General features: G+C 57.1%; 7 protein-coding genes across 7 annotated transcripts; 5 read left to right on the plus strand and 2 right to left on the minus strand.

Annotated features, from left to right (window-relative positions):
• Positions 1–370: 370 nt before the first annotated feature.
• On the minus strand, positions 371–4,217 carry MFIFM68171_05092 (TGF beta receptor associated 1; the record flags this gene model as incomplete). Its single annotated transcript, XM_071060512.1, has 3 exons — positions 371–3,532; positions 3,589–4,007; positions 4,067–4,217. The coding sequence occupies 3 exons, from the start codon at positions 4,215–4,217 to the stop codon at positions 371–373; spliced, it is 3,732 nt and encodes a 1,243-aa protein (XP_070916613.1).
• Positions 4,218–4,650: 433 nt separating this feature from the next.
• Positions 4,651–7,031, plus strand: MFIFM68171_05093 (CASP C terminal-domain-containing protein; the record flags this gene model as incomplete). Its single annotated transcript, XM_071060513.1, has 3 exons — positions 4,651–4,768; positions 4,829–4,996; positions 5,059–7,031. 3 exons carry the CDS (start codon positions 4,651–4,653, stop codon positions 7,029–7,031), a joined length of 2,259 nt encoding a protein of 752 aa, XP_070916614.1.
• Positions 7,032–9,815: 2,784 nt separating this feature from the next.
• On the plus strand, positions 9,816–10,695 carry MFIFM68171_05094 (Malate dehydrogenase; the record flags this gene model as incomplete). Its single annotated transcript, XM_071060514.1, has 3 exons — positions 9,816–10,017; positions 10,067–10,613; positions 10,674–10,695. The coding sequence occupies 3 exons, from the start codon at positions 9,816–9,818 to the stop codon at positions 10,693–10,695; spliced, it is 771 nt and encodes a 256-aa protein (XP_070916615.1).
• A 1,605-nt stretch (positions 10,696–12,300) lies between these two features.
• On the plus strand, positions 12,301–13,227 carry MFIFM68171_05095 (uncharacterized protein; the record flags this gene model as incomplete). The annotated part of the gene is made up of 1 exon (XM_071060515.1): positions 12,301–13,227. One exon carries the CDS (start codon positions 12,301–12,303, stop codon positions 13,225–13,227), a length of 927 nt encoding a protein of 308 aa, XP_070916616.1.
• A 417-nt stretch (positions 13,228–13,644) lies between these two features.
• Positions 13,645–15,254, minus strand: TEF4 (elongation factor EF-1 gamma subunit; the record flags this gene model as incomplete). The annotated part of the gene is made up of 4 exons (XM_071060516.1): positions 13,645–14,605; positions 14,663–14,711; positions 14,948–15,134; positions 15,225–15,254. The coding sequence occupies 4 exons, from the start codon at positions 15,252–15,254 to the stop codon at positions 13,645–13,647; spliced, it is 1,227 nt and encodes a 408-aa protein (XP_070916617.1).
• Positions 15,255–15,569: 315 nt separating this feature from the next.
• On the plus strand, positions 15,570–16,583 carry MRPS9 (mitochondrial 37S ribosomal protein uS9m; the record flags this gene model as incomplete). Its single annotated transcript, XM_071060517.1, has 2 exons — positions 15,570–16,425; positions 16,492–16,583. 2 exons carry the CDS (start codon positions 15,570–15,572, stop codon positions 16,581–16,583), a joined length of 948 nt encoding a protein of 315 aa, XP_070916618.1.
• A 5,287-nt stretch (positions 16,584–21,870) lies between these two features.
• Positions 21,871–23,148, plus strand: MFIFM68171_05098 (Transcription factor; the record flags this gene model as incomplete). Its single annotated transcript, XM_071060518.1, has 3 exons — positions 21,871–22,681; positions 22,751–23,008; positions 23,063–23,148. 3 exons carry the CDS (start codon positions 21,871–21,873, stop codon positions 23,146–23,148), a joined length of 1,155 nt encoding a protein of 384 aa, XP_070916619.1.
• Between the last annotated feature and the right edge of the window lie 396 nt (positions 23,149–23,544).

A 23,544-nucleotide genomic window follows, 5' to 3' on the forward strand; every position in this document is an offset into this window, starting at 1 on the left:
GAGGCTCTCCTCAGCCGTGTTGGTGCAAGTAGACGCGGCAAAGTACAGTAGGTAGGGAAGGTACCATGGCTGATGACGGATCCAGGCCCCGATCGACCAGAGGCTGGGCCGCAGCAAAAGTCAAAATTGGCTTGACGATCTTACTCCGATCGAGAACCAACAGACTTCATCACAGCAAAAGCCGGGAAGGAAATGAAGCTGAGCGGAAGCGCCGCAAAAACGATACCGAGAACATTCGCCTCACATCTCTACCTCGAGATAGGCTTTCCCAAACTTCGCTACCCATCCACACGGGGACCCCCCCCCTAAACCACCAACTCCATACATACCCACAGAGAGTAACACAGTAACACAGCGATAACGGCATGCATCACCCCCCAGCATCGACAACCGGCCCCTTCTCCTCGACCCTCGCAACAAACTCGTACCCCACCCGCAGATTCTCCGCCCCGCTCAGCGACCTGGCCACCATGGCCTCGTGCCCTTCACACACCAGCCGCCGCAGCGCCGCGACCAAGAACGCAGCAGCCACCCCGACCTCCCAATCGTCCGGGATCAGCCCCAGCACCTCGAGCACGTCAAACCAGGCCCCGAACCGCTCCAGCAGCGCCCCGGTCTGCTCGACCCTCTCGTCCGGGTCCTCGAGCGCGAGGAACTCGCCCAGCAGCACCCGGAAGAGCCGCGTCTGCTCCTCCCACGTCGGCGGCAGGCTGCTCTCGCTGTCGCGCCTGTGGTGGCGCGCCCCCCACGCGGGGGCCAGCGCGCCGCCGACGCCGCCGCGCAGGCAGTACGAGACGGCCGTGTCGTAGTCGCCGAGGCAGTGCACGAGCAGGCGGAGCGCGTCCTCGTGCCGGCGCGCGCGCCCGGCCAGGATGATGGCCTCGGGGACGAGCAGCTGCTGGCTGGTTTCGCGACCCGCCATCGCGTGCGCGCCGTTGGTGATGGCGTCTCCTCCGTTTTGTTGTTGCTGAAGCTGCTCAGGCGGGGCTCGTGGTGGTAATAACCCGTCGTCGATACGCCGGCGGATAGCGGCTGCGTCGTAGTCGTGGCCGCCGCCTAGAAGCTGGAGTAGGCGTAGGCGGCTCTGCCAGACCTCGTCGTTGGGCGGGGCGTTATCGGCTAAGAAGCGGAGGTAGGTTGGCTTGGGCGGTTGAAGGGCGCGGTAGGCGTCGTATGAGGCCGCGATTGTCTCGCGAGAGGCGGGTGACGTCTGTAGGTCGGTAATGACGATGTCGAGGTAATACGTGATGAGCTCGTTTACGTAGGCGGTGTTGCCTTTGCCAAAGACGAGGTGCTCGAGGTAGTACTTCACGGCGTCTGGCGCCTGCTCTCGGAGGAGGGCCACCGTCTGAGTGTGTTCGAACTTGGGAGCTCTTCCCTTCTCGTCAGTGAATACTTGGGCACCGAGCTTGGGGTTTCGATTAGCGAGCCACACGCCGTATTCTTGCACCAGCGCCTGGTTGCTGATGTTTGAGAGATAACTCCGAACTCGCTGCTCGCCGTCGCCTAGCTCGCCGCCTCTATCTTCCTCACCCTCGATGATGCGTCTCCATGTCCCGAGCACATATGTTGCCATTTTGCGGTGTTGGTAGAGCCGGCTGAGAACGAAGAGGCGACGATAGCTTTCCAGTAGGTCCACCGCCCTGTCGAAGCAGTCGACGCCGTGATCAACTAGGTCGTAGAGTTCTTTTCGTACCGACCCAGGGTGTCCTACAGGCGTATCTTGATCGAGTTCCAGGAGCACCAGCAGGAGGGACGCGTCAACCGTCCGAAATACTTCGTCTGGTATGCTTCCGAACCCTTTCTTCTTCCTCCAGGCCGTGAGGAAGCGTCTCAGAAATTGGAGAACATTGGGTGCTAAAGAGCCGACTCCTTGTACGGTCAACCCATCCGTCTCGGCCGAGATGTAGCTCTCGACAATTCTCTTGATGCCTCCATAAATCCATATACCTCTTCGGCTCACGACGATTTCGTTCCGAAGCGCCGGGATCATGGACAAGACAACCCTAGCATCTAGGTCACTGCCCAGGAGATTTTCCTCCATTGCTCTTGTCTCGTCATCCGTGAATGGCGGGTCTGGCGAGCTCAGGAAGGTTGCAAGAAGCATAACACTCGCTCTCCGTCTAACGTAGTCCAGAGTCATGAATTCGAGCTCTGTTCTCGCCTCCCGGTTCTTGATTGCATCTAGGAGCGATAATAGCCGTTGTCTCGCCTCCAGACCTGTGGAGCTGGTTCGGTGATCCGGCGAAGCGGCCAGCTCGAGAACGGAATCCAGCTGTACGAGCAACGGGTTCCGTATGGCCCACCATATGTTGGGCCCAGCCCAGACGGCCAGGCGGGACGAAGTCTTTGCTAGTCGTCGCACAAAATCCTCTCCCTCTTGGTTTCTCGTGGCCTCCCACCCTGGAGGTAATTGTTCATCTTCGGACTCCGTGTCGCGGTCGAATAACTCTTTCTCTTGGGAAAGTCGTTGTAGTGAGAGTGCGGTACGAGAGTCGTTGCTTTTCAGTAACATGGTAGGGGTCTCCGGGTGCCCTTTGAAGGGCGAGAATCTCCTTTGACAGAGACGCTCGACAACGTTCTCAAAAACCATCTCTTCGCCCTGCAACAATGGACGGATGCCGATCGGGGTGCTCGGGGTAGGCACCTTGGAATCAACGTCCTTGACTTCCAGCCACCACTTCTCCGGCTCATCCTCGCCTACGTTCACATCGATGCGTTGTATTTCGAGGCCATGATGCAAGCCGTCTTCGAACTCTTTAGTCATAGAGGCGAGAACATAGCCTTCCTCCTCGGCGCCCAGGGATGGGCCTGAGGATGATGGATCGGGTGGTCCTCCGTCAACCGCAATTTCACGGGGGTACCTGTCAAACTCAAGCGTGGGACGTGTCGGGTCTCCATCAAGGTTCACAAACATTCCGATGCCTGGATCTAGAGGACCGGTTCCCGTGACGAGGAGGAACTCTTCTGCCGTTGGAGACACAATGTGAGGCTTCAAGAACACGGAGCCGGGTTTCGGAGAAGGAGTCATCCGGACTGGAGGTGTCGCTGTCCGAACTGGGGGGGTCGCCGTCCGGGCCGGGGGACCGGTGGCTTGGACAGCCAATAGTCCACTTGGATCTCCTGGGGGAGTTGGCAGTGGCTTGTCTGCCGGTCCGGGGCTTCGCGATGGTGGTGGCGCGTCGGAGTCTTGGAACACGGGTTCGTCTGGCTCTCCTGTTCTTCTGTCATTCCTCCGAATGCCTGTAATGAAATCGCCTAAGCTCGTGCTCCTAGAATGGCCTTGGGAATTGGCTGGTGCGCGTGCTGTCGAGGAGGAAGCACTCCTAGAGAGCCCCCCGTCCGGACCGCCAGCGATGTCCTGAGCTTGGCCGAAAGCACCGCCTGGCTGTGAGTCATCTAGCGACGAAATACTCATGAGCGGAATTTTGAGCTGGCGATCAACGTCCAGCAGGGAATAGCTTCTCGAGTCGGCCACACATGCGATGGAGTCCCTGCGCACCGAGAGTGTGCTCCCCGCAAAGTCGATTTTCTAAATCCCAAGTCAGACCATACATGGAAGGGAGGTTGCACACATATGAAGCATACCCTGACAACACGGGCATCTTCTTCCCCTATCCTGACCACTTGTATACGGCGGTTGAGCGACAGGAGGATTGTGACGCCGTTCGACTTGCCATCGCCGGCGTTCTCGTTCAAGTCAACACCACCGATCCAGTTGCAATTCCGGACCTGCGTCGCGCCAAACACGGGGCTAAGCTCGGGCAGTGAGTAGAAGGTGACGGTCCAGTTGCACAAGACGCATGCCTTGCCTACGCGCGGCAGCAGGAGGATTTGCTGCACGCCGGGCCGTGAGCCATTGGGGGCGCCCGCCGCCTCAGAGTATACTGGGGGTAGTCGAGAGGCGAGGATGAAGGTTTCGCTGCCGCCGGGGTCGGCAGGGTCGGGTGGGATGCGGAAGAAATGGAGGAGCTCGGATGCGCTGGTGCCGACATAGAGGTTCCCGTCTTGAGAGCAGGTCAGCAAGCGTCTCGTCCAAAGACGGGGTTTCCAAAGGAACAAATACCTAAATAATCTACGCAGTTTATCTTCACATCCTCGTTCTTGCCGTCGGTAGACAGAGGCACGTCGTGGAGCAGCGGGCGCAATCCAAACGGGCCAGCCCCGGGGAGTGCACCTGCTGCCTTGTGCTTCTTCCTCTGCGGGTCGGATGCCATTGCACATGCCGCATCATCGTCGCCGGGCCGCAAGTGTGGGATCGGGGTGCGAGACGGTGCCAGGACCGTTCAGCAGAACGCCAGTTGTTCTGTCTTGTCTCCACAGGTTGGCTGAACAAGGAAACTTCCCCAAAGCCATCACGGTTCCCGGGCGTCGCACTGGGCTTGGAGAGCTGCGAGGCGCGGCGCACCGCTGTTGGACCCCTGCATGTGGGGGGACAAACCATCAGCCCAACCACGGCTGAGCCCTGGGCGTTGGCCGCGCAGGCTAGCCTTGGCGGCTGGATCTTGACAGCTTCCTACGCCTTCCAATCGCCGAAACCACTTCACCGATCCGGACACAGACGCCCGTTGATGTTATCTACACCGCAACACTGGTATCCTCGCCGTTCCCGGTAGCCTGCCGGAGGATTACACACGAAGACACGAGACAATGGCCGAGCGCACCGGCTCCGGCACCGAGGGCGCAGGCGCGCCCACCGCGCCGACAACGACGCCCACGGGACACGACTCTGTCAACAAGTTCCAAAACGCTATTTCGCAATGGAGAAGTACGCAGCATTCAGAAACGCCCTGTTTCATGAGTTCCATCTAACCTGCGTCCTCCCCAGGTCTCGACTTCACCACTCTAGTATCCAACCTCGACAACACGGCCTCCGAAATCGTTGCCTTCCAGCGGGATTCGACCGTACAGAGGAAGGACTTGGCGCAGAAAACAAAGGATTTCAGAAAGCTGGATGATGCCAGCAAGCTCACTGAGATCAAGGGCTTGCTCAAGGGTATGTGCGCGACCCTCCAGGATGGTGCTGCTGGGACTAGGTGGGACTGACCTGCAGCATAGCTTATCAGACGTTCATCGACCTCCTGACCAACCATTCCAAGTCGGTCAACTCGACATTTCTACATGCCTATACATCTCTCTCCGAAGCACCAGACCCATATCCGTTGCTTGAGGCCTCGGTGGATTCCATGCTTGTCTCCGAGGATACCCTACCAAAACTCAGCGAGGAGAATCAACATCTGCAGGCAACCGTTTCCCGTCTGACAACGCAGCTTGAAGACACAGAATCCAAACTACAGGAGGAATGCGATACGAGAAAGAAACTGGAGGAGAATCTCGAGAGCAAGGTTAGAGAGGTCGAGACATCGTGGACCGCTGTGTTGGAGGAGAAGAAGGACAACTGGGCGGCGAAGGAGAAGGCGCTGGAGGACAAAATCGAGAACCAGGACCGCCTCCTCAACGAGATCAAGGCCAGCTATGAGGTCAATCAGCGGTTAGGCAAGCCCGATGATGCCGACGAGAACCAGCGAGGGCACGTCACGAGTGCCGAGCTAGAGATGGTGCACTCTGATCTTGAACGCACCAGCGCGAGGCTTGCGGAAGTGGAGGCTCGCAACGAGCAGCTGCGTCTGGAACTGGCCCAGGCGAAATCCCAGGTGCCTGCTCAACCCGCGACGTCGCTGGAGGACGATCCCGGTTACATGCGCGTGAGGTCCGAGAACTCATCGCTCATCCGGAAGCTGGATGCGGTGAGGGTAGAAAAAGAAGGCTTGAAGCGGGACCTGGACACAAAGCTCCGTGGCCTCGAGAGAGAGGTCGGGCTCCTCAAGGAAGAAAGGGACAGCTTCAAGGCCAAGGTGCAGAAATGGAGCGACTACGACGACATCAAGCAGGAACTCGAAGTGCTGAAGAGCATCGAGTTTTCGACGGGGGACGACGATGAGACACGGGATACCGCTGACGACGAGAATGGTGCCGTAACCACGGCTAAGGGGGACACGCTTGAGCAACTGCTCCTCGCCCGCAATAAGAAGCTAAGCGAGGAGCTCACAATCCTCCGTGTGTCGCACCAAGACCTCCAAACAAGGCTGCAGAACCTGCAGGAGGAGCTCTCGCGAACCAACGCCGAGCTCGAGAAATCCCAGAATCTCAACGAGAAACTCGAGAACGAGCTTTCTACCATCCAAGCCGAGGCACCAAACGCCTTCCCGTCAGGTGCTTCGGTGGCGGGCACTTACGTAAGTCGCTACGCGCCCTCGGTCGCACCAGGCCGTAGAGGGGGCAGAACCTCGCCCACCTCGTCGATCATCAGCGGCTTCAACCCGCGTGACCTGTCGGACGATAGGCCAGCGGGCATGGGCGGCGGCTCGGGGATTCTGCCCATGATCACGGCCCAGCGCGACCGCTTCAAGAAGCGCAACGCGCAGCTGGAGCAGGAACTCTCCGAGAGCCACCGGACAGTGTCCCAGCTCCGGCAGGAGATCGCCGCCCTGCAGCGGGACAACCTCAACCTCTACGAGAAGACGCGCTACGTCTCCACCTACAATCGATCCGGCGGGCCGGTGGCCACGTCGTCGTCCTCGTCCGCCTACGCCGCCAACCCCAACCCGACGGCCATCTCCATCGGCTCCGGCGGCAGCGGCCCCACCAGCCCCGGCGCTGCGGGGCCCGGGATCGCCCTGGACCGGTACCGCAAGGCGTACGAGTCGAACCTGTCGCCCTTTGCCGCCTTCCGCGGGCGCGAGTCGGCCAGGGCGTACAAGCGCATGAGCCTCCCCGAGCGGGTCGTCTACTCGGTCACGCGCATGGTGCTGGCCAGCCGGACGAGCAGGAACCTGTTTGCGCTGTACTGCGTCGCGCTGCACCTGCTCGTGTTCTGCTCGCTGTATTGGCTGGGGACGGCCGACGCCGAGAGGCAACTCGGCTCGGCGGTTGCGGTTGGGGTTGGGGCTGCCGCCGCTGCCAAGGGCGGTGTGGGTGGTCCTGGTGGTGGTGGTGGTGGAGGGTGGGAGCAGGAGGGGTTTGGTGCGTAATTTTTGACTGTTTGCGTGTGTACGAGTTGATGTGCAAGGGGTTAGGACTTTGTTTCTCCTAGATGGGGAGGGGGGTGATGACGTGGGCTGTACCTACGCAGGTGTTTGATAAGTCTTCGAGTAGGTGTGGATTCTGTTTATGGAGGCATGTGAGTGGCTCCTCGGTGTCAGACGGGCCGGCTATGTCCTGCAATTTCGGAAGGATGGCGCTTGAGGAGAGGCAACTAGCCGTCTCGGCGGGCGGTTGCGGAGAGGGGCCTGCGGATTGGCTGACCCCGTAGGTGACTTTGCCCCCCGCGTGGCGCCCATTTCTGGAAGCGGTGGCGTGGGGAATATCCATGTAGCTATGTGTATCATACCTAGGGCGATATATCGACGGCTTCATTGTCCACAGGGGAGCTCAATGGGGGTGAGTGGGGTGAGTGGGGTGAGGATATGCGTATCGGCAGTCCGTTCTTTCAGCAGATCGTGAACCTGTTACCAAGCCATCCTCTACTGCTCGACGTTCGACGCTTCTGAATTCGCAGGGCTTACATGAAATAGGTAGCAGCCCGCAACACCGCTCAGTCGTACACTTACAAGGGGCACAACACGTCGTCCCCGATGCTGTTCTGAAGGTTAGGTTCCAGAACCCAGCTTCTCCGAGTCTCCGGTGCCGAAATCCCGATTTTGCCTTCTCGAAGGCGCCGAACCGCTCGTAGAAACGAATCTCGCGTCGAGGCCAAATATTTACCACGGGGAACCACGATAGAGGTAGCACATAGAGATGAGAGTGGCACCCTCTTGGATCTCCAATCGAGCAAATCAGGCAGCAGCAACGGCTATGACCTGCATCGGTGCAACCCACACTCTGCCTATCCGCCCGTCGTCGCACGCGCCCGCGCCCGCCCGGCCAAGGGAAAACGGGGTAGCGAAGCCACTAGAACCGAGGAATGCAAATGGCGGGACAGGCAGGCCGCGACGGGCGGCCAGCGTCTATTCTGCGGAACACCAAGCTGGCCGGTCCCTGGGCCCGTCGTGGAGGGCAGAGCTGGTGTCGTTTCCTCGGAAGGGTCGGACGGGGCTCAAGTTGGCCGCCAAGAGAGCCAAGCTTTCGCCAGCCCGCGGCTAGAAGGCGACCCATGCTGCTCCCACGATTGGTTCAGGTTTGCCGGGCGGCTTCTTCCGACGGGCGGGTTGACGCGTTCACCATCGTCCAGACGGCGGTGGGACGGGACAGAGAGTGCATCGCAGGTGGGCTAATTTGGTGATGAAGATGGGTTTCCGTGCTTTGGTGTCTCAGCTGTGCCCTACGTTTTGGTAAAAAGACGTTTGAATAACTACGGGAAAAGCCACAAAAAGAAGCGGATGCTCGGCTTTCCGCTGCCGGCATCCACTTCCGGGGGACCCTTATTTCACTAACGCCGACTGGCTGAAGGCGATAAGCGCGTTCGAGCAGTAAGGGATCGGTCTTCGGGCTTGGGTTGCTAACAGAATCTGCTTGGCAGAGAAAGAAGGTGTGTTAATCTGGATAGCCGAGGTCCCGTCTGCAACGTCGTTGGGCAGAAGCGAAGGCGCCAGCGGCTATAAAGCATACAATTCAACATGGGGACGACGAGGTTAAACGATGTGGGCAAAAATAGAACTGTCCAATGGGAAGAAGCATGTCTTGTGGGTTAAATGCACCAAAAGGCGGGGAAATTAGCCCAATTTCTCAATGGCCCGTTCTGCACGACAAGCGTGATAGTGGCACACCTCTCTCGTCCACTCCCATCACTAGTGACCGTCGATCGTCGCTGTCACTGCATTCTGGCGTAACTGAATGGATGAGATTCCAAGAGACCACGGGATCTACGATTCTGTTGATAACAGCTATGTGCTCCAAGCTAAAAGAGCCTGAACATAATGTGATAACTTGCCTAAAGTAAAAGCACGGGCGAATCTCGGCGGCCTATGTGAATTGAGCTGCGAGATGGTGTCTGCTGCTCGCTTTTGTCACACATGAGTTTATGTTGGAAGTTGTTCGTCTCTGCAGAGCAAAGGGTGCACTGTCTCAGTCACACGACTACGAGACTATCAACAAAGTGACCTGATGGCATGTTTTTCTTATGGAGAGATTGGGCGGATGATAGCCAGCATTTTTCTTACAGCCATTAGACTCAAACGCTGTATACTACTGAAGCATGACCTTGCAACTCGGCCTCTCTGGTTTGATATTCAGTTCATGAATGAGAGGGGTGGAAGTAGTATGCCAAGAAGAAGGACGGGAAAAATTGGCAGCCTCTGGCGCTTACCAGGGCCTGATAGACAGGGGTCTGCCAACCCCTCCAATGTCGACGGGAGATCTTGTGGCCAGGGTCGTGGCCACTCAGATCGTTGGATTTGGAAGACAGGATCTCTCCCGCCGCCGTCGTTAGCCTTCCGGCGGCTGCTTTACCGGACTAGCAACTTTGTGCATTTCTCGGCCTGCCATCCCGCTCTCGGCCTTAGCTGGGCATTTTGCAGGCATCACGGTGCCGCCACGTCCGTGGCGTTCTATAATACCCCCTCCAACCTCCCCTCGAGGCCGGGGCGGTCATGATGTTCATCATCACATTTCCACATTTACCAGTTGGCCGGCGTCTCTCAGATCCTCCTCGGGTCGGCCATTATTTCCTTCAACTTTCCTGGTTTTTGGGTTTTCTTGTTCCCTTTCGTCTGTGTTCTTCGGTCTGTTGGATTTCCATTCTAGTTTCGTGATACCAAGACCCCTTCGACAATCTGCCAACACTTCCAGCAAACCCGACTACACACCCAACCACGACCATGCAGCTCTCGTTACTCCTAGCTTCGGCGCTAGGCGTCTCCGTCTGGGCTGCCCCTGCTTTTCCCAACATCGAGGCTATTGTTCCCGACAACATCCAGGCGCTGTCCGAGTACTTCAACCTTTTGGCGAGCAAGGTCCAAGAGAGCCGGGGAATGGCAATGGCTCCGGTCTGCGACCTCTCCGCAGTCGCCCTCCCGCCTGGTAAGGGGACCACTCGCTTGCGTTTGGGTATGACTAACGCCGCCATCAGGCGCCGCCGACCTCCCCCAGCCCGCGCCCGGCCTCACCCTGAAGCACATTGCCATCGGACGCGGTACGCAAAACTACACATGCGATGCCGGCGACGCAACAGCTGCCCCTAAGGCCGTGGGCGCCCTCGCGACTCTCTTCAACGCGTCCTGTGCTGCCGCAATCCACCCCGACCTCGTTTCGGCGCTCGCCCGCGCATCATTGCACTTCAGTGTCCAGGAAAGCGAATCTAAGCTCGCGCCCTCCAACCTCGCAGTCAGTGGCGTCCACTACTTCTCGGAAGCCACCACGGCCTTCTTCAACCTCGACGTCTCCTCCAGCTGGAAGATCGGCGAAATCCCCTGCGGCAAGAACGCAAGTGTCCCCGCGCCTGTGGATGCACAAACGGGCCTGGCGAATGACGCTGCTGTTGCGTGGCTCAAGCTGAACGCTAAGCCGGGTGCCACTCGGGGCTTGCGGGAGGTGTATCGTGTTGAGACGATCGGCGGGAGCCCGCCAGCCACGTGCCGGGGCTTGCCAGCTCACTTCGAGGTGCAGTATGCTACACAGTAAGTCCCCCTTCTTAAGAGCGCAGAAGCGGAGAGGCAGCGTGCTGATGATATGAGCAGATACTGGTTCTATGCCGAGTAAAACCTGCGCCTTGTCTGTGACGTAGGATGGGATCAGATCAGGGGAAATGTATCATACTTTGGAGGATCTTGTTGCAAGCATATCGCATTCGTGTTGCGGGCGTTTATTGGCGTCCTGGGAAGTTATATCACATGGCTTTGGGTATCTAATGATTTCTCGCTCTTTCTGGCCTGCATATTTCAGGCTCAATTTTTTGCCAGGAGCAAAAACCGGAACGATGGCAAGTTCCTTGACGGCATAGCTGGGACGGAAACGCGCACTTACGGCACCCCCTTCCGAATAGGACTAGGATGGCCAGATAGTTTAATTCCCGAGCTAATCAGCCATTCATACACTAAATCTCACCACTTGCTCATGGCTGGGACGGTCGGATGCGGCGATGCGTCGAGTAGCCTGGATACTTGCAAGCCTGCTTGACGCGTTTGCGATATCACCATATAAGTGTAATTCATTCTACTTAATTGAATGAGCGAGTGGTCTTGCAACATTACGCAGTGCCCATCGCATCGAAATGCGAGCTAAACATGTTGGAGTGGCGGAGGACCAAGTCAGGGTTATATTGGTGGTAAACTTGCGGGTTATCACGTGGCACCTTGCACAATCCCTGCCGTTCTGAAGGGTCAGTGAAACGGTGGAGATTGTAGAAGTGAGATGAAATAACGGACTCTTTGCAGCAAAACATAAGGATAGGTATCTCGTGGCCTTATTATCCTGGTCGATTTCCCATGCACGTGTTCAAAAGCACACCAAGCAGTTGTTGGACCAGGTAGGGAACAGTAAGGTACCAGGCAGCCAAGCGGTTCGAGTTTTCTCATTCTCGATATGGGAAAAAATCAACCTCCGATTTCGTTTCTCCCACCGCCGGCGCTCCTTGCTCTGTACTGCAATTCGCAAGCGCAAGCGCAAGCTTCGGTGTTCTCAGCGACTTCTTTTAACAGATCACACATCCAATCATCCTCTTCTCTACGGGGCCGCAATTCCATCAGGGCCCGACTCGGTAGACAACAACCAGCTTGCAGGTTACTTTCAACGGCGACCATACGATTATCGCAGCGATCCCCAGCCCGGAGATACCAGATATGTATGCATGTTAAACAACCTCTCATTAATATGTCTGGGTTGCTAACTAAAATAATAGCCTCAACGCCATCCGGGGGCCTTGGGGTTCTCGAGCCTGCTGTGCGCTCGGTCGAGGTGCGCTTAATTAACGGAAACTCTGCCAGTCAGCCTGCGAAGATGGACCAATATTGGCCATGGAATTCAAATTGGCATCAACCACCACCACCGCCGCCGGGAGGGCAGGCTCCCCCTATACCAAGCGGCCCAACCCGCTACGTCATTCCGTTTGACTCGCCGTTCGGCATGGCGTACAGGCCCGACGGCTGGAGCCAGCCAGTCCCTCAGGGGCCCTTGCCCCCTTTCCATTCACCCCCCCAGCAACCCTCCCAGAACGGGCCATGTCAGGAAAAAAGGAAATACCAGACGCCCTCGCAGAGACGCAGGCAGCGTCAGAAGCGCTCCCGACCGGAGTATGAGGATCGACCACAAGCACCATCCGGAACACTTTTCCGTCCCGCTAGACGGGGAGACTTATTGCCCTCGCCCATGGGCTCCGCTATCCAGGGGCCGTTTGGTGCTACTCGACCAAACCTTCAGAATACCGCAGTCGAAACCCCCGTAGACAGCCGTGCGCCGAATCTCACACACCCCTTACCTGCAAAGCCAGCAACCCAGATACCCGGCCTCAGCACCACCGGCCCCGGTAGATCCGCCGGTGCACAGAAAACCCCTCTATCTAGCATACCGCGCGAGAAGAACCGCTACAAGACTCGCCCCCGCCCCAGCTCCCCCTTACGAGGGGGACTAACCATCTCGGCGCCCTCAGCCGCGTCCGGCGGGATCCCGGAGCCGACACCAGCCTACCTCCTACGGGCGTCCTTCGTACCCCTCCCCGCACCCGCGCCCCGGCCCCTCCTCGTAGTGATCGACCTAAACGGCACCCTCCTCTACCGGCCTAATAAGCGGTCGCCGTCGCGCTTCGTCGAGCGGCCGCTGGCGCGCGCCTTCCTCGAGGCGTGCCTCGACAAGCCCAACCACCACGTCGTCATCTGGTCGTCGGCGCGCCCCGCCAACGTCGAGCGCATGTGCGCGCAGCTCCTCGCGCCCGAGCAGCTGGCAAAGGTCGTGGCCGTCTGGGGCCGCGACCGCTTCGGCCTCTCCCAGGACGACTACAACCGGCGCACCCAGTGCTACAAGCGCCTGACGCGGCTGTGGAGCGACCCCGTCGTGGCGGCCTCGCACCCGGAGGGCGTGCCCTGGAACCAGGGCAACACGGTGCTCATCGATGACAGCCCCGAGAAGGCACGCAGCGAACCCCACAATGCCATTACCCTGCCCGAGTTCGCGGGCGACATCAACGAGCAGCCGCAAGTGCTCTCTCTGGTGCAGGAATACCTCGAAACGCTGGCCTGGCAGATGGACATCAGCACCTACATAAGGGCGCGGCCCTTTGCTGTAGAAATAGAGAAGTGATGCCTGGACAGTAGCTGCACGAATAAGGCGGAGCAGGGCTAAGAGATTTACGACTTATTGTAGGGATCGTCCGAGTATGGAAGGAAAGACGTCCATGTAGACACGATACCACTCGACATTGCTCGATATTGCAACGAATTAGACATGTCGTTTCACTTCTCAGATGCTCTACGTCTCGGTCATGTATGTTGTCATTCAGCAAGCTCCGCGGACGCGGCTGCTAGTGTCTATTTCGTCGACTCATTTCATCCTCGACTCGACTATCGACGATATCAAAAGCACATGAACCAACGGGCTCACAGAACCCGTCCGGTAATTTCCCCGCCCAATCCATTCATCAGTCATATCCCAGAGTCTATCTAGCACACTGCCACCGCGGGCCCATGATGCGCTTGACGCTTTTTCTTTTTGGTAAATTTATTTGAAGACCTTGCCGGCGGCGTGGGGGTACTCCTTGCCGTTAACAGTGATGGGCTTATCCCACGACCACTGAAGTTCGACAAAGGCCCGGTCCTCAGGGTTGTTTGGGTCGAGCTTGGTGAACGAATAGCTCTCAATCTCGGGAGCAACGTCAAAGACAGGGAGGTAATCGTCACCCCGGATGACGAAGGCACCCTGGATAATGGAGTCATTGTTGGTGCCGAACACCGACGCGCAGCCAAAGAGGTACTTGCGCGAAGCCTCTAGACGGGTGTTGAAGCCACCAACGAGATTGTTCGACATGAACGTCAGGGTGAGTTCATCGTTGTACTTGTAGTCAACCTTCCAGAGGGAGTACTCGTTGAACGGGACATTCTCCCAGAACCACTTCAGGGCTTCCGGGGTGTCAGTATTGGAATACTTGCGCTTCCACTCGTCAAGGGGGAAAGTGGCTTTGGGAAGGAGCTCCAGAGGGTGCTTAGGCTTGGGCTGTTCGGCCGGCGCCTCCTCCTCCTCCTCAGCCGGCTTCGGCTTAGCAGCGGCAGCCTTCTTGGGCTGCTCGGGCTTCTTGGGGGCAACGTTGGTCAACTTGGGGGTATCAAGCAGAGAGAACTCGGGGGCAACAGCCGAGTAGATAGGCTGGTTGTAAACAGTCTCGTACCAACGCGAGACGTTGGGGTTCTTCTGGCGCCACTGCTTGTCGAAGAAGTACTCGAAGCCACGAGCAATGAGGCCAGCGGCAAAGATATCAGCGAGGGTGATGCGCTCGCCGACGAGGTAGGTGTTGTCACGCAGGTGGTTCTCAACAACAGTGACGGCCTGAAGAGTCTCCTTCTGGGCGTCGTCGACGGCCTTCTTGTTGTAGGGGGCCTTGCCCAGGAGTGGGCGGAACCAGGCGCCGAGCTTGGGCAGCACCTCGCTGTTGAAGAAAGACATCCATCTCAGGATGGAGGCATAGCTACGAGCACGGTTAGCGGTCTAGTCCGCTCTAACATGGGGGCGCATATCGACTTACTCCTGCTTGGTTTTGCCGAGGAGGGTGGTCTTCTCGTTCTGGGAGGTGACTGTGTTGCTGTTAGCAATAGGCTCGAGAGGAAGTGCACATGCGACAACAATCCAGGCAAGAGAAGCGGGACAGTCAGAAGTTAGAACCAAGTCAACACCGTTGTTTTCAGATAGGGATAACTGTTATTGAAATGTCTAGGTCATCATTTTCGCGGGACGCAGAGGTGAAAAGCCATTGAGCGAGAGCGGGGCAAAGGCGAACCCAGGGCACAAGATGTCACGTCACGTCACGTACCGTAGATGGCGATGGCGATGCACTCGGAGAGAACATAACCATCGGCGCCGACGAAGGTTGGGACCTTGCCCATAGGGTTTGCCTTGAGGAATTCCTCCGTCGGCTTCTGCGTATCGGTCTCGACCTCCTCGAGCTCGAGGTTGTTGGCCTTCGCAACGGCGCGGATGGCCGTGGAGCGGGGGTTGCCCTGAGCAGCGAAACGTTAGCAAAGGCGCGCGCAGAGGTTGTCAATCGACATCAACGCGCATCGGCGCATCGGCGCATCGGCGCGGCATACCTGGTAAGTATAAAGCTTTCCGAACGCCATCTTTGCTTGCGACGCAGAACGGTCTGGCTTTGAGGTTGACGGGTCGAGAGGGAGAGAGCGAGGGGAAAAGCCGGCGACAATGATTCACAGAAAATTTATGTGTTAGCGGGGTAGTTCTGGTGGGACTGGCGCTACTCCCGATTTGGCATGCTGCTCTGTTGCGGCTTGGTATGGGCCGCAGATTGGCTCGAGCTTCTTGACTCTGGAAAAATTCCTGCGAGATTGTTCCGTCCGGGCCTGCAGCCAAAACGCTCCCGGCAGGCCCACGACTTTCCCCGGCGCGGCCGCGATAATGACGGGAGACGACCACGCGAAATGATGGCATCTTCAAGACAAGGGGTAACATCCGCCCTCCGTGGCGTCTCTCAACATCTCCGAGGCGCAAAATGGCGGCCCCTCGAACAGCAATTCCAGTCGCTACGACTCGCTGAAACCATTACCCAGGGCAGGAGGTGCCTGTCGACCGAGCCTTCGTTCCGCGCCGCCCCCGAAATCGATTTCGAGAAGATGTCGAAAAGCAACAGGCTTGCTGAGCATGCCCGCGCCGTGCCCGTATCGCCATCGTATTTCTCACGTTCTCCCATGTTCAACGACCGCTACCTTGCACTCGAGAAGCTTATGAAGACATACGGGCACCTCCCAGTGGTTCCGGCCGCCGATGTTGAGCGAGTCGCCTGGAAGTCCTTGAGCGACCTTAAACAGTCGTTCGGCGAGGCGGTGAAGGCGACCGACTTTGTCAAGTGTCTCCAAACCATCAAGAGATTACACCAAATCCACCCGGACTTGAAGCCGGACGAGGTCAAGGAAGCGTTGGCAGAGTTCAAGCGCGACATACAAGCCTTTGAAAACAAAGCCACCCCGATACCCATTGACAAGTTCGGACGAGCTCTCGGAGTAGGCAAGAGAAAATCGTCAACGGCTCGGGCTTTTGTTGTAGAGGGTGACGGCCAGGTTCTGGTCAACGGCAAGACCTTGGCCAACTACTTTGGGCGCGTCCATGACAGGGAAAGCGCGGTCTGGGCGCTGCACGCGACTGGTCGGCTGGACAAATACAATGTGTGGGCGCGAGTTGAAGGAGGCGGCACGACGGGGCAGGCGGAGGCTCTCACGCTGGCGATCGCAAAGGGCCTCATGGCTCACGAGCCTGCTCTGAAGCCCGCATTAAGGAGAGGTGAGTGGCAGACTGAACTGACTCGGTGATGCACACACGAGAACGCTAACCTGTTTCAACCTGCAGCCGGCTGCGTCACGCGCGACGCGAGAACCGTGGAGAGGAAGAAGCATGGCCGTGTCAAGGCGAGAAAGGGACCTACATGGGTAAAGAGATAGCTTAGACTGTGCTGGCCACTGACTTGGGCTGTGCATGAGCTCCCAGTCCCCGGGATGGTGGCGTTCCACCTGTATCTTCTGACCTGTAAGCATATATCTGTAACAACTGGACTACCAGCTACCAATTCATTTAAGGCAGGGTCGAAGGATATATTGCCCACGCACCCTATCGCTGTACAATCCAAGGCGTCGACTTGCACCTCCACAACGAGGTTATCTGAGGATGGCTCTGGGAGATCGACGAGGACGGCATGAATGTCGTTCAGGCGCCCAATGCTTGGGAGAAGGTCTGATGTGGAGCAAGTGGCCCGAAACAAGGCGACGGAAGAACCCTGTCAGAGCCGTTGTTCGCGGACCGTTGTTGCGACTTCACCCAAGGGTTGCGCCCGGGCGGGCGGAAACGGGAAGAAACGTGGCATTATGACCGGTATCCGCGCAGTCCTGGCCGATATCATACGCCTGGGATGTCGGTCACGTCGGGACCCCGGTGGCACCAGCGGCAACAACCGGTTTTTAGCAGTCAGCCCGGACATGGCCGCCGGTCGACAAAAGCGGCATCTTCCCTCCGAACCCCCTGGACGTAAACAAAGGCAAGGAGTATGATTTATCTGTGCGGTAGGCAGCCAAGTTGCCAATGAACAACTCGCAGCGCAAGGGCAGGCGTTTGAGGTGAGGTCAGGCACCAATGCCAATGCTGACTCCTGACTAGTGACTTGCGATGTCCCACGTCTAGTCATTGCGAGAGTTAGCGGCATTGATTCTGGTCGGGCCTCCCAAGGACACTCTATCTGGAACGTTCCTTGACTGCAGGCGTGCATGCTGCATTTCGGCAGCCCTACCCGTGACATGCTCCACTTTACTTATCGCATTTTCCACGCGCCGCCTCCGACACACCTCCAATCCTATTCCCGTCTCTCGGTGCCTTAAGCCGCCCTCCGAAGATGGGCCAACCCCCAACGTTTCAGTGTGAGGCTTATCTCTTCAACAAGTGTTGTGCAATCTACATACGTTACATACGTTACATACGTTACATACGTTAACCTCGATATCCTACTTACCGCGCTGTCTCGCAAAAAGGAATGATTAACTGCAAACCAGCAGCCTTAAAAGTTCGAACGATCTGCGATTGACCGCCTTCCTGAGGCTGAGATCGGCGGGCAGGCAGTTCACCCACAGTGTGTCTCGGCGACCCTGAGCGCAGCTGCACGGCGATCGTTTTGCCCGTTTCGATGCGCAAATCGGCACTGGGCACGTCCAGGTTTGCCCGTAATGATTCGGCAAGCTGACATCATGCCGGATGTCAACTCCGGGTCGAGCTGCTGGGCAGGAGGGCATTACCGAACAATGCGTGGGTTACTCGGGTGGGCAATTCGGAACCATGCCGGCGACACAAACGCTCGGGTGCCGTCCTCGACGGCCGAGCGGAAGAGTCCGTCGCAATCCAAGACCCAGCCAGGCCAATAACACGCGATGCGGTGGATTACACTACAGGGCCACCACACCTGAAGAGTTCGGGTGGGATGAGAAGCATATCCGCACCAGGGAGGAAGAGTGGGCGGGCCCCCATGGGGGAAGCAACTGGGAGAACTGCGTTGCGAGGGTGACGTACAGGTACTTGATTCCGGCTAATGTCATGCACCCGTCATCCTGAGTACTGCAACCGCATTCTTATGCGCGTCAGCACCAACGACCAGACAAGATATCGGCTGGATCAGGTAGAAATACCTCACGGGTTCGGCATATGGTTCCAGAAGCTGGTGCGGCGGGGCTCCTGATTCGCCAGCGACAGCCCTCTTGAAACTCAAGCCATGACCCCGGTCATTACGACGCAGCCCACTTCGAGCACGGACAGGGATCGACCTCGCAGCTCTGGACCTGTGTTTGACGACATTCCACGCCAACCCCCTGGCAGCTCTAACTCGACGACATGGATCCAGGATCATCGAGCAGCCCTCCTTTCATCATAACAGATACACTAACCGAATGCACGCCTGTACCTGTACTTATTCCCGGCCAACCAAGCGGCAGCTCTATCTTCGTCCTGCAGCGAAGTCATGCACGGAACAAAAATTTTCGACGCTCAGACGGTGCGTTCGAGCCCTTTCCCCAGGCTACTGGTTGGGCATCGGCCCGGACCCAGAATGCGGCCTGATGGGGTTTATTCTCTAGCGTGATTCTGACGTCGAGCCAGATCTCTGCTGCTGTTTCGTCGTGCTGCAATCGCCGGGGACGGTAATAATGTACCTTTTACGGAAATGTGTACTTGTATGCTGAGAGGACACTACAGAGTGGGCCTGCCCGGTGCGAATTTGTGCCGGAGCCCCTAGTGACGGGACCGTTCAGGTTCAGTTTTGTTTTTGTTTTATTACTGTGTAGTTTTCCCGCGGACCAACGGCGGCTGACAGTGAAACATTGGCACTTGTTCTTCCCTTGGTTCTTGGGGAAAGGGCAAGTCAACAACACCAATATGCACGGCTGCTGGCTCAAACGCTTGATATGGACAAGCGACAGCACACAAACCACAAAACCACAAACCCCGCCATCCCGACCATCCCCAGCCCATGTGTAAGAGGCAGTGGGGTTTAGCAGGGGCATTAGCTAGAGGGCCGGAACAGAGCGAACAAGTTGGTTCCGGCCTTTTCAAGAGAACGGGGGCATGCGCACCCCCCCAAGCCTGCCGTTTTGGGAAGCTCATGCCGGAGCCGCGGGTTGCAGATGCGAAGGAGCGCGGTGCCTTGCAGTGAAAATCGAAGAAAGTATGTCCTCTCAACACCACTCCACTCGAGTCAAACATCGGACGGGAGCACGGGACGGCAGGCTGAGCGTTCGGCTTCCTTCCGCTGCCAAGCACTCAAAGTTTGGTGCTGTTAACGCCAGGCTGTTGCTCGCTGTTCTGATGCCACCATCATCCCACTGATGAACCCATGTTGCATCCCACGATTTAAAGCTTCCTTCATTCCCTCCAAAAGCGGATACACGCCATCGAGGCCCGTCTCTGCTCTCCATTCCACCGATGGACGTCTCTCGGACACGCCTATCAGCAAGGGCTTCGCTAGGACGGCCCTAGTCTCTCGTTGCATCCCGTTCCTTGATCCTCGACCTCTTTCTTACATCACCTGCAGACCGAAGCGCAATCCGACCAGGCGGGCCTGCAATCGACCATCCATGTCCAGTTCGACACACGGAGTGCAATTGACACGCCCCGCCGTGATCTCTAGGTTTTCGGACGGTGGGATAGAAACCACGGTGAAAAAGTTTGGTCAGGTCAGAGCGGTGGGTCGACATTATCGCCAGCCGGACTGGGTTCCGCGGCCCTGATTGACCAGCAATCCTTAACGCGGCCACAACAGAGCCTGGGATAGAGAGGAAACACCCGAATCGTCTGCAAAAGCGCGTCTCGGTGCAAACACACTCCTTTCCTGCACCACCGCCCGCATTCTGGGAATGCATACAGCTCTTGCTCTTGTTCTTTTCTCTTCCATCCTTCGATTACGCTTTCTGCAGTCATGCTCTGTCGTTCGGGAAGTCCGAGAAACCAGCATCGCCACCGCATTCATTCGCACCCACCGCCGCCGAGCCCGCTCAACTCCTTTCTCTCTTGCCCGAAGTTCGACATCGCCAACGACCGCTTCTCGGCCCCACGTGCGCGCCACACCCACAAATACCAGCCCCGGCAAGCCTCACTATCCCCGATCTACACCACCCTTGCCGGTCAGCGGCCCAGCATACGGCGCGAGGCGGCTCCCTCCACGGGGGTGTTGCCGTAGATCTCTCGGCGCTGCGTCGTCCTCGGCTCATCTTAACTTCATCTCTCGGCGCATTGCTTCCATGTCTCTAACCCAAGCAGCCAATCTTCTGAGGTGCGTGGTCCCCGAACTAAAATGGTGGAGACCGCAATGTCTTCCGGAATACACCGAGACTAATAAAGAACTTTCCTCATTGGTAGACTGTATGTACACCATCCAGTGTCTTGGAGTACATCCTCCTTTCCACGATCCAACTCTTGCTTTTTGTCTTGCTATGGGGTCTTAGCGTTCGCCTGGTTACGCAGATACATTGAAGTTGCACCTCTCCTAGTGAGTTCGGAAAAGTCAACACGCTTGTCTCCGCCAGTCCCGTACCCAATCACTACCGTCGAGCAGTCGAGGCAGGCGTCGTCACATCACACCTGTGCAAACCGCGCTTTTCCCAGCTTACCTATACTGTTGTTCAGCCTTGCAGGCGGGCGAACAAGCGAAGCTGTCTTATAAAGACTCAACTTGGTCTCCACGCGGCCCTCAAGACGGCGGTTCCCTGTCTTCGACTGTTTCTATCGCCCCCGGCCCACCTAAGCCTTCGCTCGTCAACCTCAAACACATCATCGCCTCTCTGTTCGCTATCCCGATTTACCGCTCGGACTTACACGGAACGGCAAAGTTCTGATGATCCTTGGGAACAAACCGAGTCAGGTCTCCTGTCGTATTCTTGGCCTCTACGACGCAGTTCACGCGGTAGCCGGCGTGCTGATCGCAACGACAGAAGACCTACGAGTGGATTCTCTCTGCACAAGCCGGGTCTTCCCAGTACGGGCTCTCCGCCGTTGAGCGAGCCGTCCACTCTGTCCTGCCGATTTGCTCCTGGTCTCTGCACACAACCCTAATCGACAAACCTTTCAGGCAAGGTCCTTGTCACCTTGCTCGAGTTTCTCCATCCCCACTTTGAACCCGGAGCTTGATCTCTAACACTCAGCGAGCCTCGCTACGGTCTCTCTTCTTTAAGGCTGCATCTGCGAGAAAATCGAACCACCACATTCGCGTTGGTCATCGACTACCGAGAGAAAGGACGCAAGATTCCGGGCGATCGAAGCCTAAGAAAGCCCCTTGGTCCGTGGCAGCCTCAAGCAATTTGGGATTGTTATTTTTGTAACAGCAAGGCTCATTCGACATCCTCGAAGGGCTGCGACTTCCTTCGTCTGTTTTGCGACACCGGTCTTTTACTTTGTCTTTCCTTTTCTTTCTTTTCTTTTTTTTTTTTTTTTTGTCCCCTTCGCACCAAGGACCTAGGGCAACCCACATTTGCGGCATATTCAAAACCCGCTCTGAAAACGCCAAACTTTTTTTTTTTTTTATATATATATTTTCTTTTTTTCTTTATTCCCCTTCGGCACGACCTATCGGAGACGCCGGCTGCGTGATCGACTCGCCGACGAAGCCGGGCTTTCTGCATAGCAGGCTTGCTCCACTCATAGCGGGACGTTGAGTGGACTAGACGCTTTGGGTTGCCAGGCCGTTCTTTAGACCATAGGGGCATGGACGACAACAGGGGCCAGAGGAGGCAGAATGAACCGCCCATTTACTCCGCTTCAAGTTCGCGACACCACCAGCCGCTCCATGATCAATCGCAGCAACGCCGGCCCTTTGTGGGCGCCCAAGGAGAGAGGTTCAGGCCTGCACCTCTTAGCACGCCGTCCTCTGGAGCAGCACGGGGCATTAGCGGATCGTCTGCATACAGTGGATATTACCAGGACACCTCAGCGACAGGTTTCCCGGCAACAGCGATGCCACAGGGCGCAATGAGCTACCACCACTCGACGGCGGACTACGGGCAAGCAGATTCGCGGCAGGCCCAGAGCTTTGGAGGCACATACACCCCAGCGATGATGTACAACGTGCAGCAGGCCGCGGGCCCGCAGAGCAGTGCCGTGTACGATGCAAGCCAGCAGTTTCCCCCACGGCAGGCTGCAGGGCTGCCGATGATGACGACGGATGTCACGGCCCCTTACTTCCCAAGCGAGCCGGCCAACGCGGCAGCCACGTCCACCCTGCAGGCGCAGGCGGCGTCTACGAGCACTCCACAAATATATCAACAACCCGGCTTGCATGGTTATCCCGCAAGCAGCATGGCTGCCGTTGGCGGGATGACAACACAGACAACTCCTGCTGGAGACGTTAGGATGGAGGAAGAGTACCCTGCTGCAGGGGGCCTTGATGAGGCGTATGCATCCTACCAGTCAGCACTGAAGGAGATATTCCAGAACATACGAAGCGGAGTGCTGGAGGCTGCCAGTGAATCGCTCCTCAACGTCTCCGATTGGCTTCTCACACACGTCGTGGAGTTGGGTAAGCTACCAGGAAAGGCGCAATTTTAACAATAGAAAGAGCTGTTGCTAATGGGCATTCATGAGCCAGGCCTTACTTCAGACGACCAGAATTTGCACGGCGAACGAATCAAGCTCTGGAATGACTTTAACCATGCCTGGTTGGCCATGTTTCAACGCCAAAAAGAAATGCTAGAGTCTGGACAACAACTACAGCGCTCACAGAGCTTGATCCCACAGGACGGCCTGCAGAAGATGGGCAAGGAGCTAGTAAGACTTTGCGACAGCATCGAACGCCATGGCCTTGTCGATTACCAGTATGGTGTCTGGGAGGAACGGATTATTGATAGTATGTATCGGGTCTCAACGCTGCATTGATTTGTTGCTTACATCTCTCTGCTAGTTCTGGAGGAATGCCTCGATCTTTGTGGATCTTCTAACACACCCGGTGGCGGGGGCGAGCCGTCTTCCAGCTCCCGTCGTCGCTGAAACGCGGAATTTCGCCCCCTGAGGATGGGACCGCCAGCGGATGGGCTTCTGGCAATCTGGTTGATAGGAGAATCTGGAGCAATTTCTTCTTTTTATTATTATCAATTTTTTTTTACCTAAGTTTAGGCCCTATGTACCGCCAGACAGTTTACCTCCCACTTATCACTCATTTACGCCTTTCTGTTTTCGTATTCTTATTCTTCTATTTTTCTTGATGCTTGTAGCAAGGAGTTGGGAGATCGCCTTGGTTGCCTACGAATGGGAGTTCGCCGGGAGGACGCACAATGGGAGCTCAGGAGGATTCCTTCTTCTCACTGATCTCTTTTTAGAGGAGGACTATCCAGCTTTGGAATGGCGTGCGCGAAATAGCAGCTAAAGATTGCTCTATGATGCCGG

The sequence above is a fragment of the Madurella fahalii genome, assembly GCF_045866475.1.
Source record: "Madurella fahalii IFM 68171 DNA, scaffold_2, whole genome shotgun sequence".
Taxonomy (NCBI): Eukaryota; Fungi; Ascomycota; class Sordariomycetes; order Sordariales; genus Madurella; species Madurella fahalii.